Source organism: Procambarus clarkii, chromosome 1, assembly GCF_040958095.1.
Source record: "Procambarus clarkii isolate CNS0578487 chromosome 1, FALCON_Pclarkii_2.0, whole genome shotgun sequence".
Taxonomy (NCBI): domain Eukaryota; kingdom Metazoa; phylum Arthropoda; class Malacostraca; order Decapoda; family Cambaridae; genus Procambarus; species Procambarus clarkii.
Window position 1 is genome coordinate 58837479 of NC_091150.1, and position 18560 is coordinate 58856038.

Sequence of the window (18560 nt, forward strand, 5' to 3'; positions counted from 1 at the left end):
GTGCGAGTGTGACAGTGACTAAAGGAGGGTGGGAGTGTGACAGTGACTGTAGGAGGGTGGGAGTGTGACAGTGACTGTAGGAGGGTGGGAGTGTAACAGTGACTGAAGGAGGGTGGGAGTGTGACAGTGACTGAAGGAGGGTGGGAGTGTGACAGTGACTGTAGGAGGGTGGGAGAGTGTAACAGTGACTGTAGGAGGGTGTGAGAGTGTAACAATGGCTGTAGGAGGGTGGGAGAGTGTAACAGTGACTGTAGGAGGGTGGGAGAGTGTAACAGTGACTGTAGGAGGGTGACAGTGTAACAGTGACTGTCGGAGGGTGGGAGAGTGTAACAGTGACTGTAGGAGGGTGGGAGAGTGACAGTGACTGTAGGAGGGTGGGAGAGTGTAACAGTGACTGTAGGAGGGTTGGAATGTAACAGAGACTGTAGAAGGGTGGGAGAGTGTAACAGTGACTGTAGGAGGGTGGGAGAGTGTAGCAGTGACTGTAGGAGGGTGGCAGTGTGACAGTGACTGTAGGAGGGTGGGAGAGTGTAACAGTGACTGTAGGAGGGTGGCAGTGTGACAGTGACTGTAGGAGGTTGGGAGAGTGTAACAGGGACTGTAGGAGGGTGGGAGAGTGTAACAGTGACTGTAGGAGGGTGGGAGAGTGTAACAGTGACTGTAGGAGGGTGGGAGAGTGTGACAGTGACTGAAGGAGGGTGGGAGTGTGACAGTGACTGTAGGAGGGTGGGAGAGTGTAACAGTGACTGTAGGAGGGTGTGAGAGTGTAACAGTGACTGTAGGAGGGTGGGAGAGTGTAACAGTGACTGTAGGAGGGTGGGAGAGTGTAACAGTGACTGTAGGAGGGTGTGAGAGTGTAACAGTGACTGTAGAAGGGTGGGAGAGTGTAACAGTGACTGTAGGAGGGTGCGACAGTGTAACAGTGACTGTAGGAGGATGGGAGAGTGTAACAGTGACTGTAGGAGGGTGCGAGAGTGTAACAGTGACTGTAGGAGGATGGGAGAGTGTAACAGTGACTGTAGGAGGGTGGGAGAGTGTAACAGTGACTGTAGGTGGGTGGGAGTGTGGCAGAGACTGTAGGAGGGTGGGAGAGTGTAACAGTGACTGTAGGAGGGTGGGAGAGTATAACAGTGACTGTAGGAGGGTGGGAGTGTGACAGTGACTGTAGGAAGGTGGGAGAGTGTAACAGTGACTGTAGGAGGGTGGGAGAGTGTAACAGTGACTGTAAGAGGGTGGGAGTGTGACAGTGACTGTAGGAAGGTGGGAGAGTGTAACATTGACTGTAGGAGGGTGGGAGAGTGTAACAGTGACTGTAAGAGGGTGGGAGTGTGACAGTGACTGTAGGAGGGTGGGAGAGTGTAACAGTGACTGTAGGAGGGTGTGAGAGTGTGACAGTGACTGTAGGAGGGTGGGAGAGTGTAACAGTGACTGTAGGAGGGTGTGAGAGTGTAACAGTGACTGTAGGAGGGTGGGAGAGTGTAACAGTGACTGTAGGAGGGTGGGAGAGTGTAACAGTGACTGTAGGAGGGTGTGAGAGTGTAACAGTGACTGTAGAAGGGTGGGAGAGTGTAACAGTGACTGTAGGAGGGTGCGAGAGTGTAACAGTGACTGTAGGAGGATGGGAGAGTGTAACAGTGACTGTAGGAGGGTGGGAGAGTGTAACAGTGACTGTAGGAGGGTGGGAGTGTGGCAGAGACTGTAGGAGGGTGGGAGAGTGTAACAGTGACTGTAGGAGGGTGGGAGAGTATAACAGTGACTGTAGGAGGGTGGGAGTGTGACAGTGACTGTAGGAAGGTGGGAGAGTGTAACAGTGACTGTAGGAGGGTGGGAGAGTGTAACAGTGACTGTAAGAGGGTGGGAGTGTGACAGTGACTGTAGGAGGGTGGGAGAGTGTAACAGTGACTGTAGGAGGGTGGGAGAGTGTAACAGTGACTGTAGGAGGGTGGGAGAGTGTAACAGTGACTGTAAGAGGGTGGGAGTGTGACAGTGACTGTAGGAGGGTGGGAGAGTGTAACAGTGACTGTAGGAGGGTGGGAGAGTGTAACAGTGACTGTAAGAGGGTGGGAGTGTGACAGTGACTGTAGGAGGGTGCGAGAGTGTAACAGTGACTGTAGGAGGATGGGAGAGTGTAACAGTGACTGTAGGAGGGTGCGAGAGTGTAACAGTGACTGTAGGAGGATGGGAGAGTGTAACAGTGACTGTAGGAGGGTGCGAGAGTGTAACAGTGACTGTAGGAGGGTGCGAGAGTGTAACAGTGACTGTAGGAGGATGGAAGAGTGTAACAGTGACTGTAGGAGGGTGCGAGAGTGTAACAGTGACTGTAGGCGGATGGGAGAGTGTAACAGTGACTGTAGGAGGGTGGGAGAGTGTAACAGTGACTGTAGGAGGGTGGGAGTGTGGCAGAGACTGTAGGAGGGTGGGAGAGTGTAACAGTGACTGTAGGAGGGTGGGAGAGTATAACAGTGACTGTAGGAGGGTGGGAGTGTGACAGTGACTGTAGGAAGGTGGGAGAGTGTAACAGTGACTGTAGGAGGGTGGGAGAGTGTAACAGTGACTGTAAGAGGGTGGGAGTGTGACAGTGACTGTAGGAGGGTGGGAGAGTGTAACAGTGACTGTAGGAGGGTGGGAGAGTGTAACAGTGACTGTAGGAGGGTGGGAGAGTGTAACAGTGACTGTAAGAGGGTGGTAGTGTGACAGTGACTGTAGGAGGGTGGGAGAGTGTAACAGTGACTGTAGGAGGGTGGGAGAGTATAACAGTGACTGTAGGAGGGTGGGAGTGTGACAGTGACTGTAGGAGGGTGGGATAGTGTAACAGTGACTGTAGGAGGGTGGGAGAGTGTAACAGTGACTGTAGGAGGGTGGGAGAGTGTAACAATGACTGTAGGAGGGTGGGAGAGTGTAACAGTGACTGTAGGAGGGTGGGAGTGTGACAGTGACTGTAGGAGGGTGGGAGAGTGTAACAGTGACTGTAGGAGGGTGTGAGAGTGTAACAGTGACTGTAGGAGGGTGGGAGAGTGTAACAGTGACTGTAGGAGGGTGGGAGAGTGTAACAGTGACTGTAGGAGGGTGTGAGAGTGTAACAGTGACTGTAGAAGGGTGGGAGAGTGTAACAGTGACTGTAGGAGGGTGGGAGAGTGTGAGAGTGACTGAAGGAGGGTGGGAGTGTGACAGTGACTGTAGGAGGGTGGGAGAGTGTAACAGCGACTGTAGGAGGGTGTGAGAGTGTAACAGTGACTGTAGGAGGGTGGGAGAGTGTAACAGTGACTGTAGGAGGGTGGGAGAGTGTAACAGTGACTGTAGGAGGGTGGGAGTGTGAGAGTGACTAAAGGAGGGTGGGAGTGTGACAGTGACTGTAGGAGGGTGGGAGTGTGACAGTGACTGTAGGAGGGTGGGAGTGTAATAGTGACTGAAGGAGGGTGGGAGTGTGACAGTGACTGAAGGAGGGTGGGAGTGTGACAGTGACTGTAGGAGAGTGGGAGAGTGTAACAGTGACTGTAGGAGGGTGTGAGAGTGTAACAATGACTGTAGGAGGGTGGGAGAGTGTAACAGTGACTGTAGGAGGGTGGGAGAGTGTAACAGTGACTGTAGGAGGGTGACAGTGTAACAGTGACTGAAAGAGGGTGGGAGTGTGACAGTGACTGTAGGAGGGTGGGAGAGTAACAGTGACTGTAGGAGGGTGGGAGAGTGTAGCAGTGACTGTAGAAGGGTGTGAGAGTGTAACAGTGATTGTAGGAGGGTGGGAGAGTGTAACAGTGACTGTAGGAGGGTGGGAGTGTGACAGTGACTGAAGGAGGGTGGGAGTGTAGCAGTGACTGTAGGAGGGTGGGAGTGTAACAGTGACTGTAGGAAGGTGGGAGTGTAACAGTGACTGTAGGAGGGTGGGAGTGTAAGAGTGACTATAGGAGGGTGGGAGTGTAACAGTGACTGTAGGAGGGTGGGAGTGTAACAGTGACTGTAGGAGGGTGGGAGAGTGTAACAGTGACTGTAGGAGGGTGGGAGTGTAACAGTGACTGTAGGAGGGTGGGAGTGTAAGAGTGACTATAGGAGGGTGGGAGTGTAACAGTGACTGTAGGAGGGTGGGAGTGTAACAGTGACTGTAGGAGGGTGGGAGAGTGTAACAGTGACTGTAGGAGGTACAGACAGTACCTAGGGGTGTAGTCGAGGTAGCTAAGTCCTGGCTGGACCTGGATGCGGTGCCTCTCCACCTCCACGGTGTCGAGTGTGTTGTTAAAGTACCAGGTGAAGCGGAGGTCGTCCTCGGGCTTGGCGTCTACGCGACACGCCAGGCGGACGTCGTCCCCCTCCACCACCGTCACCGTCTGCGGCCCGTCCACGCACACCGGCAGGTCTGTGCCCAAGGAAACACACATTGGTTAAGGGTACACGTGGGTGGTGTCTACACGTGGGTGGTGTCTTCGTGTGGGTGGTGTCTACACGTGGGTGGTGTCTGCGCGTGGGTGGTGTCTACGCGTGGGTGGTGTCTACGTGTGGGTGGTGTCTACGCGTGGGTGGTGTCTACGTGTGGGTGGTGTCTACGCGTGGGTGGTGTCTACGTGTGGGTGGTGTCTACACGTGGGTGGTGTCTTCGTGTGGGTGGTGTCTACGCGTGGGTGGTGTCTACGTGTGGGTGGTGTCTACGCGTGGGTGGTGTCTACGTGTGGGTGGTGTCTACGCGTGGGTGGTGTCTACGTGTGGGTGGTGTCTACGCGTGGGTGGTGTCTACGCGTGGGTGGTGTCTACGCGTGGGTGGTGTCTACGCGTGGGTGGTGTCTACACGTATGTGGTGTCTACGCGTGGGTGGTGTCTACGCGTGGGTGGTGTCTACGCGTGGGTGGTGTCTACGCGTGGGTGGTGTCTACACGTATGTGGTGTCTACACGTATGTGGTGTCTACACATGGGAGGAGTCTACACGTGGGTGGTGTCTACGCGTGGGTGGTGTCTACGCGTGGGTGGTGTCTTCGTGTGGGTGGTGTCTACACGTGGGTGGTGTCTTCGTGTGGGTGGTGTCTACACGTGGGTGGTGTCTACGCGTGGGTGGTGTCTTCGTGTGGGTGGTGTCTACACGTGGGTGGTGTCTTCGTGTGGGTGGTGTCTACACGTGGGTGGTGTCTACGCGTCGCTGGTGTCTACGCATGGGAGAAGTCTATGCGTGGGTGGAGTCTTCGTGTGGGAGGAGTCTACGCGTGGGTGGTGTCTACGCGTGGGTGGTGTCTACGCGTGGGTGGTGTCTTCGTGTGGGAGGAGTCTACGCGTGGGTGGTGTCTACGCGTGGGTGGTGTCTACACGTATGTGGTGTCTACACGTATGTGGTGTCTACACATGGGAGGAGTCTACACGTGGGTGGTGTCTACGCGTGGGTGGTGTCTACGCGTGGGTGGTGTCTTCGTGTGGGTGGTGTCTACACGTGGGTGGTGTCTTCGTGTGGGTGGTGTCTACACGTGGGTGGTGTCTACGCGTGGGTGGTGTCTTCGTGTGGGTGGTGTCTACACGTGGGTGGTGTCTTCGTGTGGGTGGTGTCTACACGTGGGTGGTGTCTACGCGTCGCTGGTGTCTACGCATGGGAGAAGTCTATGCGTGGGTGGAGTCTTCGTGTGGGAGGAGTCTACGCGTGGGTGGTGTCTACGCGTGGGTGGTGTCTACGCGTGGGTGGTGTCTTCGTGTGGGAGGAGTCTACGTGTGGGTGGTGTCTACGCGTGGGTGGTGTCTACGCGTGGGTGGTGTCTACGCGTGGGTGGAGTCTTCGTGTGGGAGGAGTCTACGCGTGGGTGGTGTCTACGCGTGGGTGGTGTCTACGCGTGGGTGGTGTCTTCGTGTGGGAGGAGTCTACGCGTGGGTGGTGTCTATGCGTGGGTGGTGTCTACGCGTGGGTGGTGTCTACGCGTGGGTGGTGTCTACGCGTGGGTGGTGTCTACGCGTGGGTGGTGTCTACGCGTGGGTGGTGTCTACGCGTGGGTGGTGTCTACGCGTGGGTGGTGTCTACGCGTGGGTGGTGTCTACGCGTGGGTGGAGTCTTCGTGTGGGAGGAGTCTACGCGTGGGTGGTGTCTACGCGTGGGTGGTGTCTACGCGTGGGTGGTGTCTACGCGTGGATGGTGTCTACACGTGGATGGTGTCTACACGTGCTTGGTGTCTACACATGGGAGAAGTCTATGCGTGGGTGGTGTCTACGCGTGGATGGTGTCTACGCGTGGGTGGTGTCTATGCGTGGGTGGTGTCTACGCGTGGGTGGTGTCTATGCGTGGGTGGTGTCTACGCGTGGGTGGTGTCTACGCGTGGATGGTGTCTACACGTGGGTGGTGTCTACACGTGCTTGGTGTCTACACATGGGAGAAGTCTATGCGTGGGTGGTGTCTACGCGTGGATGGTGTCTACGCGTGGGTGGTGTCTACGCGTGGGTGGTGTCTACGCGTGGGTGGTGTCTACGCGTGGGTGGTGTCTATGCGTGGGTGGTGTCTACGCGTGGGTGGTGTCTACGCGTGGGTGGTGTCTATGCGTGGGTGGTGTCTACGCGTGGGTGGTGTCTACGCGTGGGTGGTGTCTATGCGTGGGTGGTGTCTACACATGGGAGAAGTCTATGCGTGGGTGGTGTCTACACATGGGAGGAGTCTACACATGGGTGGTGTCTACACATGGGAGAAGTCTATGCGTGGGTGGTGTCTACACATGGGAGAAGTCTATGCGTGGGTGGTGTCTACACATGCGAGAAGTCTATGCGTGGGTGGTGTCTACACATGGGAGGAGTCTATGCGTGGGAGGAGTCTACGCATGGGTGGTGTCTACGCGTGGATGGTGTCTACACATAGGAGGAGTCTACACATGGGAGGAGTCTACGCATTAATAGAATCAACAGTCAGTTGAACCCTCCACTCTCCCACAGTCAGCTGAACCCTCCACTCTCTCCCTCCCACAGTGTCATTCAGAGCACTCTCGCCTCCCACAGTGTCATTCAGCGCACTCTGGCCTCCCACAGTATCCTTCAGCGCACTCTGGCCTCCCCCAGTGTCACTCGGGGCACTCTGGCCTCCCCCAGTGTCACTCGGGGCACTCTGGCCTCCCCCAGTGTCACTCGGGGCACTCTGGCCTCCCCCAGTGTCACTCGAGGCACTCTGGCCTCCCACAGTGTCATTCATTGCACTCTGGCCTCCCCCAGTGTCACTCGGGGCACTCTGGCCTCCCCCAGTGTCACTCGGGGCAATCTGGCCTCCCGCAGTGTCATTCAGGGCACTCTGGCCTTCCCCAGTGTTACTCGGGGCACTCTGGCCTCCCACAGTGTCACTCGGGGCACTCTGGCCTCCCCCAGTGTCACTCGGGGCACTCTGGCCTCCCACAATATCACTCGGGGCACTCTGGCCTCCCCCAGTGTCACTCGGGGCACTCTGGCCTCCCCCAGTGTCACTTGGGGCACTCTGGCCTTCCACAGTGTCACTCGGGGCACTCTGGCCTCCCACAGTGTCGTTCGGGGCACTCTGGCCTCCCACAGTGTCGCTCGGGGCACTCTGGTCTCCCCCAGTGTCACTCGGGGCACTCTGGCCTCCCCCAGTGTCACTCGGGGCACTCTGGCCTCCCCCAGTGTCACTCGGGGCACTCTGGCCTCCCTGAGTGTTACTAGGGGCACTCTGGCCTCCCCCAGTGTTACTCGGGGCACTCTGGCCTCCCCCAGTGTCACTCGGGGCACTCTGGCCTCCCCCAGTGTCACTCGGGGCACTCTGGCCTCCCCGAGTGTTACTAGGGGCACTCTGGCCTCCCCCAGTGTCACTCGGGGCACTCTGGCCTCCCCCAGTGTTACTAGGGGCACTCTGGCCTCCCCCAGTGTTACTCGGGGCACTCTGGCCTCCCCCAGTGTTACTAGGGGCAACACAACAAATTTACAGTTTTACCGAGGTCCTGCTGAAAAACATGGTGAAGATCATGGCAGAGACCATTATCAATTGTCTACGGGTGACGCAGAACGCCTCACAACAACAGACTCAAGAAATCACTTGTGTAATAATGGACAAGATCGTGCAGCAGACCACAGTAACACAAGAAGTAGACAGTCTGAGACAAGACGGAGCACAAGAGGATAAACAACGTGACATCTAGCCGGATGTCCGGCTAGATGTCACTGTTACACTCCCACCCCTCCTACAGTCACTGTTACACTCCCACCCTCCTACAGTCACTGTTACACTCCCACCCTCCTACAGTCACTGTTACACTCCCACCCTCCTACAGTCACTGTTACACTCCCACCCCTCATACAGTCACTATTACAGAGCAGGAGGGAGCCGATCGGCCGAGCGGACAGCTCGCTGCACTTGCGATCCTGTGGTCCCGGGTTCGATCCCGGGACCACAGGATCACAAGAAAGAAACATTGCGAGAAACAATGGGCAGAGTTTTTTTCACCCTATGCTCCTGTTACCTAGCAGTAAAATAGGTACCTGGGTGTTAGTCAGCTGTCACGGGCTGTTTCCTGGGGGTGGAGGCCTTGTCGAGGACCGGGCCGCGGGGACACTAAAGCCCCGAAATCATCTCAAGATAACTCAAGAAGATCTATCTTGAGGTTACCTTAAGATGATTTCGGGGCTTAGCGGTCCTGCGGCCCTGTCCTCGACCAGGCCTCCTTTTTGTTACACATCCCCAGGAAGTAGCCCGTTACATCTGTCTAACTCCACGGTATCTATTTACTGCTAGGTGAACAGGTGCATCCAGGGTCCGAACCCGGAACTTTAGGACTAAGAATCCCGAGCGCTGTCCACTCAGCCGTCAGGCCCCCATATGAACATACAGACTACCCAACAACAAACGGGTAGTCAAGACACTAGATCATCAACATTCACAAAAGCAATTACAAGAAGCAGTGGCCACTCAAGATCAAGATCAACAGGATCTTACAACACAAGAGATAGACATCATCAGCCAAATGCAGTCTGGTATGCAACAACACCAACAAAGAAGTATTTATCATTAAAGATGCACAGGTTCCAACAACACAAGAGGCGGGTATGAATAATCAGTGCAGCTTGATATGCTGCTACATCAACAACGAAATAATGGATGGCAGAGATGCACTGATTCCAACAACACAAGAAACGGCCACGAGCAATCCATGCAGTCCGATGTGCAGCAATTCCAACAACAAAGTGATGAGACAACAGGGATGCACAGATTCCAACAATGCCGGGGATGACCATGAACAATCATTGCAGTCCGATTAGCAGCGACACGACTTGTGAGGTGGAGAATATAGAGGTCGATTCCGAAGGAGTTCTACTAGAACAGGCAACACCCACCGAAACTGTCGTCTGGTCATTACGAATACTGCAGTGGAACATTAAAGGTCTTGGAAATAAAAACCACACCCTTCAGGAAGCTGCAAGCAGTACGAAAGCAGATATAATCGTTTTGGAAGAAACTCTTTTCCCAGCCACTAAGTCCTTCAGATTAGCTGAATATCAGCACTATGTTATACCGTATGAACAGGGGAGACGAAGAGGGTTAATGACCCTAGTCAGAAACACCTTACCCAGCAAGAAAATAGACTCACTATCATGTGAGGAGGAAGAAGAGGTATTAGCAGTAACAGTGAATATGGCTAATATTGAGCTGTTCACATGTAACGTCTACAAGCCCCCTAGATATAAACTAGACGCAGAGGCAGTGCTTGCCTTGGCCACGCACGAAAATTTAACTATTGCTGGGGATTTTAATGCTCATCATCAAGAGTTAGGTGCGACTGGGGCAGCCAATGCAGATGGGCGCCATTTAGATGCAGCCCTGGTAGAAGTACCTGATATTACACTTCTCAACACAGGTGAACCCAAACACATTCAAGGAGGGTTCCCTTGATCTTACGTTAATCTCAACTGCACTCAAGCATCAGGCGAAGTGGGAGGTAGACCTGGTGATCACCATACTACTGTCACTATAGGGAGAGCTAGGGGAGACATGATCACCACATACAAAATTCTCAGGGGGAATTGACAGGGTGGACAAGGATGGATTATTTAACACGAGTGGCACACGCACAAGGGGACACAAGTGGAAGCTGAGTACCCAAATGGGCCACAGAGACATTAGAAAGAACTTTTTCAGTGTCAGAGTAGTTAGTAAATGGAATGCACTAGGAAGTGATGTGGTGCAGGCTGACTCTATACACAGTTTCAAATGTAGATATGATAGATCCCAGTAGGCTCAGGAATCGGTACATCGATTGACGGTTGACAGGCGGGACCAAAGAGCCAGAGCTCAACCCCCGCAAGCACAATTAGGTGAGTACTATACTACTATCACAAACACTAAACATAGAACGACCTCCTAAACCACCTGCATAACCTCGGTGGAATTTAACAAAGGCCAAATGGAATATATACCAAGAAGAACTTGAAAAATGGTATGCAACATACACGCCACCTGAGGATTTGAACATACACGAGACCAATCTCCACAAAGCTATTTAAATCATTATCCCGGGAAACACAAAACGAAAGAACTATTGGTTTTATTGTAATGAAGTTAAAGAACAAACCCACAGAGTCCACATCTTCAGAAAACATCTAAAGAGAACCCCAACACCAGAAGGAAGAACTCTGCTAAGAGCGGTGATATCTGAAGCAAGACGAGTTTCTAGAGAGGTAAAGTAGGCAAGATGGTTTGAGTGGTGTCAAACTCTAAATGAACATAGTAGTCTTGGCAAGATATGGGGCCAGATTAAAACCATATCAGGTCGACCAGCCCGACCACAGGCATGTATGCAACATTGCAGAAGGCTGAGAGTCTTGCACTCCAATTTGCAGAAACAGCAGCTTCATATTAAAGCAAGAACAATTAAAACAAGAAAGGTTGACAACAATTCAAGAGAGCATAGATACAAATGACGAATGTGACTGTCCCTTCACCAAACAAGAACTAATCAGAGCCAAAAAAGGTGGCAAGGACACTGCACCAGGTGCTGATAACATTACATACTCAATGATCGCACACACAGGTCCTGCTGGAGAACAAGGGATATTTGGAACTTGGCAGCAAGGAAAACTACCGACCTCTTGGAAGAAAGCTGGAAAAAAAAAACTGCATGAGAATGGGATTCCTGGCTGTGGCACCAGAGGGTGCAGCCGTCGGGCTCCGGCTGTCAGTAGTCGTCTGCCGTTGCTGAGTGGCGGTTTGCTGTGGGGGGGTTCGGAGCGCCCGCTGGTCGGGGCCCTGCCTGCCGGTATGGACGCGGCTGGTATTAGCCGCATTCGGAGGATCGACACAGTGTGGCTGAACTTTTCTGCTGCTGTGGACTGGCCCGTTGTAGAGGTTGCTCTCCTGGACGTCCTCGGCGTTGACATCCTCGAGCTCTTGGGCCTCGAGAAGTAGTCGCCTACCCGTGTTGCGGTGTCGTTCGCCATGTCACATGTTTACCAGGAGTTTGTAGCTCGCTGGGATGGCCGCACTCTTCCTCTTCCTGCTTCGGCTGTGTCTGTGGAGATCTCGGATCCCTTGGGGCCCTTGTCGTTTGTGAGTGTTCACGGCGTGCCGGTGACCTTCCTCAAGACGGCCCTCATGTCCTTGTTTACACGATTTGGGACGGTGGTGAAGCACCGGTTCAACATTTTGAGTGCGGGCCGACTGAAGGGGGTCCGGCTGGGTTCACGCACACTTGTCATGCGGCTCACGAGCCCTATACCGTCCAGGGTCTCGTTTTGTGGACTATCTCTGAGGACTTTCTATCAGGGTCAAACCCACACGTGTTTCCGGTGTGGTGTTGAGGGCCACGTAGTGGCCGGTTGCGACGCTGCTCATGCTGAAGCCCCTTCAGTTTTCCTGAAGGATGTTTTTTCTTGCTTATCTGTGCGTGTGGACTCCCTTGCGGATCCTCGCTCTGTGAAAGTGCCTGGTGTGGATCCCGCGGCGGTTCCGGATGTCGCTATGTCTGGATCTGATATGTCTGCCCCGTCGGTGAGCTCGGGGGACCTGGGGGCGCCTGTTTCGGACCTTCGTCGTTCGATAACTGCGGAAGTGCATCCACATCCGGTGGCCTTGGGGGATGCTGTAGGGGTGGCGCCTGCATCTCCAGCTGGAGGACATGTGCTTCCCAGGGTTGGCGGGGCAGTGGTATGTGTGTCTCCACCCACGTCCTCTGCCTCGTCGCCTCTCGCAGTTTCCTAGTTGACGAGTACTTCTTCTCTTCTGCCGATTCCGTCGCCCTCACTGGATACCTCACGTGTGCTGGAGTCTACCCTTCCGCTTGTTGTGTCTCTTCCTTCTCCGACTCCGGTCTCCGTTCCTGGTGGTGGCTTTTTGCCCCGCATTGTGGAGGATGCTGTTCTGCGTGATCGTGCTGCCCCAGCTTTGGGGCCACCTGCCGATGGTTCTTCTGGGACACCGCTTGCTGGGGGTGACAGTTCCGACGATCAGCGGCCTCTTTTTAAGTGTCGTCGCTCGGCTCGGGATGCTCGCAGTGTTTTGTCTCGGGAGTGCCGAATTCGATGCCTCGGCCTACTGCGACTCCTGGGTGTCCGATTCCCGAAAGTGACCAACTTGTTTGGGAAGCTTATTGCTTACGGTTTCCAGCTCGGGAGTACCCGGAGAAGTATGAGTGATTGGTGTGATTGGTTTCTGTCTGTGTTGTGCGTGATGTTTCCCCGGTGCATGCGTGCACAGGTGGGTGTCCTTGTCTGTGCGTGTGGGTGTTGTTCTTGCCCATGCGTGGCCTGTTTTGTTGTGTTTGCGATTTGTTTTGTGCTTTGCCTTTGGTATGGGTATTTGTGTTGTGGTTGTGTGCGGTTGTGGGTGTTTGGTGTTATTTCTTTCGTGTCATTGCGCGCACCCAGTGTATTGTGTTGGGGTGGCGGGCGGTGTGGTTGTGTACGTCGCTTGTGTGCGTGTGTTTATTTTCTTGTCCTCGTGATTTCTTTATTCTTTGTACAACATTTATGTTATTTATTTTATTTATGTTCTAGTATGTTTTTTTTGGTATCATGTTACTCGGTTGTTGGTGCCCTTATTTGTGTCCGGTTATGCTCCTTTGTGTGGGGGTCGGACTGCCCGTGTTTGTGTGTTCTTGCCTCCCCCCTTTTTTCTGTTTTAGAGGGGATGGCTTTCTGTACATTTGTTATGTTTTTTTTTGTTCTTGTCCTTATGTTATTTATGTGTCATTTATTTGTTGTGTATTTGTGCAGTTTCTTTGCTCGTGTCCCTTTGTGTGTTTTGTGTTTCTTTCCTGCCTCCTATATGGGCCTTTTTCTTTGCTATGTACCAACTTTATTATTTATGCCTGTTTTATGGTGTGTGGCGCATGCCTTTTATGCCTGTTTTATGGTGTGTGGCGCATGCCTTTTATGCCTGTTTTATGGTGTGTGGCGCATGCCTTTTATGCCAGTTTTATGGTGTGTGGCGCATGCCTTTTATGCCTGTTTTATGGTGTGTGGCGCATGCCTGTTGCGTGTTCTTGTGCTCCTCTGTAATTTGTCTTTATATTGTTGTTTTGTTGATGTTCTTTTTGCTTTTTATATGATGTGATTTGTCTCTTTCCTGTGCCATGTGATTTTGTTATTTTTTTCTGTTCTTTCCTTGTTATGTGCTTGTATTTTGGCTTTTTATATCAATAAAAAAGTAATAAAAAAAAACTTGCATGAGAATGGGACTCCACGAGGAGGGGTCCTCAATCCTAGTCTTTTTAACATCTTTATTGAAAACCTCGTTACCATGACATTTGAAGAAGGGGTTAAATTGCTAAGCTATGCTGATATTATAGCATTAGACATTACAGGTCCTTCAAGTTTAAATACAGCACAAGGGGTGTTAGATAAAATAACATCTGAATGCAGCATTTTAGGGCTAAACATATCTGCACAGAAGTCTAAGCCAATGAGACTAGGTGGAAACACTCCAGACAGGCACCTACGCATTCAAGATATTAACCTTCAGTGAGTTACACACTATCAATATCTTGGAGTGTGGATAGATTCTAAAAATGACATTCAATAAGCATATTCAATATATGAAGGAGAGCAAAATCACGACTGAATATAATGAGGAGGAGTATATATGTGACGGCTGTGGGGGTGTTGTCCCCCGGGTGGGCGTGGTGCGCCTGTTGAGGAGACATGGGGTCTTACCGGCCTCCATTGAAGAGGACCTCGTCGGCTGGTCTGGCTTTTACGGTGCCAGTGGACCACTTGTTGGTTGGTGTTGCCCTGGTGGATGTTTTTCATGCGCAGTTGTCGGAATTAGTGGGCGTCCAGCTGCTGCAGGGGAACCGCGCCGTGGTCAAGTTTCGTCATCGGGCTGCATTTCAGGCGTTTCTGGGGCGGTGTGAGGGGCATGATTACCCTCTCCCTGATGCCGCCGGTTCTGTTAAGGTAGTGAACGTCGCCTTGACATATGTGTCGGTGCGTGGTGCCCCCTTCGAGTTTAACGACGATCTCCTAACTGCTGCGTTTGGACGGTTTGGTACTGTGCTAAGCATTCGTTGGGACAAGGTACTTGCAGGGCACTGTACTGGGATGCTTGACGGTTCCCGCACCCTGACCATGTCTCTGTAGAGTAGTGTTCCGTCCTCTGTGTCCGTGTTGGGTTACATGCTCCGCTGCCAGTATCGTGGGGAACCACGCACCTGTTACAGGTGTGGTAATGTGGGTCATCTTGCTGCAGCGTGCGACGTGGGAGCAACTGGCAGGGTGCATGTTTTTCGTGTGGAGAACTTTCCACCCCTGTTGCCTTCGGACGCTTTTGAGGATGGAGTGGGTGCTGTGCCTGAGGCGCCTTCTTGCTTGTCTACTGCTCTGCCTGTTGAGGCGGTTACTATGCCTTATACGTCTAGTCTGTTACCTGCTGTGGTCCCAGAGGTAGTTGTTGCGCCGGAGTGTACGAATGTTGGGCCGTCGCCCGCACTGCGTGTGGTGGATGCCTATGTCCCACCCCCGTCTGTGGATGTGGTACCGGCTCCCGGGGATGCGGGTCCTGTTGTTTTGGAGTGGGGGGGGGGCTTCAGCAGGAAGAGATGCCTGCCGCATCTGTATGTGTTTGCGACTGTAGTTCTGCTCTATCCATCCCTTGGCAGAAGCGTGCGCGTCGGTGTTCTGAGGCTGTTTCCCTGGATGATGCGGACAGTGTGGGTGATGTGGCCTCTGTGGACTCTTCGGACGGTGCGGGTGTGGCCTGTGTGGATGTGAAGATGGTGGTCGTGCCTGCGGAGGGGCCTGCTGGGAGTGGTGTGGTGCGGCCTGTCTCGAAGCGTTCGCGGCGGGCTCGGAGTGTGTCTCCCCTTCGTGGTGTGCCTTGGGAGATGGTGGGGGAGTATGGTGATCTGGCGCCCCCTGCAGAGGATGGTGCTGCTGTGAGGGGCTCCGAAGTTGCTACTTGTGCCCCCTCCCCTCCTGCGTCTCCTGCTGTTGGATCTCCATAGTGGGGGTTGCCCCTGATGATCGGGACCTCGTCGTGGTGTTGCGGAAAAATGTGCGCCGGGGGGCCTCGGCTCCTGTGCCCTGTGGTGGGGTCGATGCTGCGCCTGCATCCCCTGCGGTTCCCCCTCCTTCGTTGTCCCAGTCTGGGGAAAGCCTAGTCCCGACTGCTGGGGTCGTGCCCTGTGGGGGCCCGGTGTTGGGCCCTTATCGGGATGTCTGAGTGCTTCCGATCCCGTGCTACTCGTCCACTGTCTGGATGTCGCGGGTGAAGAAGTTTGTTTATAGGGTGCCGGATAAGATGTCTCAGCCGAGGCCACCGCCTGATGGCCAGGTGCCCGATGACACGTGGATGATTTGGGAAGCGTTCTGCTTGCGCTTTCCGATATACAAGTTCCCAGAGAAATATTAGTTACCGTCTAGCGCACAACGCTACGCCGAGCGTGGATCACCTGCCGCCGTGAACTCGTCACCCCGCCCCACGGTGCGGGGAGTCTCCCTCTAACGTCCGCCTCTGTTTTCGTCGCCAGTCCTCTCTCTACGGCCCAACACATCTAACACTTTTGACTTTCTTCTCCTCCTCAACATCAACGCATCTCCCTACATTTGTCCTGATGCTGTCATTGGTAGGGTAAACCCTTCATGCAAACAGCACCTATTCTCGAGGATAAGAATATAATGAGAGCAATCACAGGACCGAGTCTCGGAGCGGAACACAGTGTTAACAATGTTTTACATACACGCCGTTCGTTCCCTGTTGATTATGTATCACCTGCTTTTTGTCTGCCTCGCCACTCTTTCTCCTGGCCAGTGGGCTAACGTTGAGGTTATCCAAAATGATGCAGTGCGAGTCATAACAGGGGCTCCCAGATGAACTAAACTACTAGACCTAAGACTAGAAACCAAACTAACATCTATTGAAATATGAGTAAAATGGATTGCTGCCTGAGTGCTTACCAAGATGTTGAACAGACCAAGAATCAGTTCAGTTAAATATATAATCACTGGAGCACGAACTAGGGACAGAAGAGCTTCCAATAGCAACAGGTGGACCCATTGAGCAATAAACAACATCAATACATACGATATAACAAATACAGTCACTGAGCAACCCGTTCTCGCAAATTCGTAAAGTCAATATTGACTTATTAACTACGTGCATAGGTGATATACTAAACATAATAGATACCCTTAAAAAGATTCATAGAAAACACCGACCTTACCTAACCTTGTTAGTATCTTAAGATAAGCATCTTATTGCTTCGTAATTACAATTATTACTTAACCTATACCTATTATAGGTTAGGTAATAATTGTAATTACGAAGCAATAAGATGCTTATCTTAAGATACTAACAAGGTTAGGTAAGGTCGGTGTTTTCTATGAATCTTTTTAAGGGTATCTATTATGTTTAGTATATCACCTATGCACATATTTAATAAGTCAATATTGGCTTATTAAATTTGCGAGAACGGGTTGCACTGAGAGGGGTGTCGACGAAATACATGCAGACTTCGTTATGCAAGCCCCCTTGGGAATCGCTGCCAGCAGACTTTAAGATTATGGCTCTTGAAGGGAAAAAACAGACTAATCCTCATCTGCTGCATAATATTGCACAGATGCACATAAAAGCATACTTGGTATCTGACAACTTCACATACTTCACAGATTGATCAGTATACCAACAGGGACATAAACCCGGATCGGCAGTTAAGGCAGGAAATTCTGTAATTAGTTGGAGACTCAACCGGGAGGCCAACTTTACAAACAGAGATGCTAGCCGTTCAAAAGGCTTTGGAACATGCCCTTGCTGAACAACGACAACATGCTGTCATTCATACAGATTCGTGAACTGCCACTGAAATCTTGCAACAATAACACATAAGTGATAACATTCATCTGATCATAAATGTTATAGCATTAATGCAAACACTCAAACGTCAAGGCCGTCAGATATTTATCAACTTCACATGCAAGTCATGTGGGGAATAGTAGGAAATGACACTGCAGACAAAGCTGCAAAACTTGCAACTAAGAAAAAAAAGAGGACATTTACACACCACAGAGTCTATCACAGATTAAGAAAGTAATTAGAAACAGAGCAATGCAGATGTACAGTGACCACAGCACAGCAGTTGCAACATCAGGATCTGCGGGTTGGTACAAGAATTCAACCAACTACGAACCACTTAGTTTGATGAAAGGGAGCAGTAGAACAACAGAAGTGCACTTACATCACATCAGGCTTGGATTCGCATGTTTATGGGAAATATGCTTACAGGTTCCAGAAGATAAGAGGAAATGTCAGCACTGCGGAGAAATGCCCGACAGACCACTGGAACATTATCTAACACAGTGCACAGTTACAAACCCATTAAGATTTCAACTTAGATTCAAAAGAGTAGAAGTTGTTGTTAAACACATGTGACATAATCTCACTAATGAGAACATAATAATCATAAATACTCATACTTCGTCTAAGTAAAACAGAAACAAGAAACAAGTAAAACTTAGTGAGCCAGCCGAAGGCTTAGGGCCCGCACAGGAAAATTTCTGAAAAACGGCAATCTGTCCTCCCACAGTGTCAACACTAATGACCCTCGTCACAGTCGTGCACTACGACCACCGAGTCAGGCCAGCGGATGTGTACTCCTACTAGCTTTCCTGTAATATACAAAAAACTGCTTGTGTGAGCTGTCAACACTGTAACTGTGTACGTCAAGTTAGTCGTTTAACACGACTGACTTGAAGACCGGAAGTGCAATCACTGCATGACCTCAGCCCCACAAACTCCACGACTAACGCCAGCCTCCACACAGTGCCAAATGTGTAACACCAGCCTCCACACAGTGCCAACAGTGTAACACCAGCCTTCACACAGTGCCAACAGTGTAATAACAGCCTCCACACAGTCCCAGCAGTGTAACACCAGCCTCCACACAGTGCCAACAGTGTACCACCAGTCTCCACACAGTGCCAACAGTGTAACACCAGCCTCCACACAGTGCCAACAGTGTAATAACAGCCTCCACACAGTCAAAACAGTGTAATAACAGCCTCCACACAGTCCCAACAGTGTAATAACAGCCTCCACACAGTCCCAACAGTGTAATAACAGCCTCCACACAGTCCCAACAGTGTAATAACAGCCTCCACACAGTCCCAACAGTGTAATAACAGCCTCCACACA

At 52.0% G+C, this 18560-nt stretch overlaps 1 protein-coding gene across 1 annotated transcript in view; it reads right to left on the reverse strand.

The window, feature by feature from the left end:
* LOC123755425 (synaptogenesis protein syg-2) overlaps window positions 1–18560 on the reverse strand; it is a 773573-nt gene that overhangs the window by 124751 nt on the left and 630262 nt on the right. The window contains exon 8 of the mRNA XM_069312426.1: window positions 4147–4348. Coding sequence (XP_069168527.1) covers window positions 4147–4348 — 202 coding nt within the window. The remainder of the gene's footprint in view (window positions 1–4146; window positions 4349–18560) is intronic.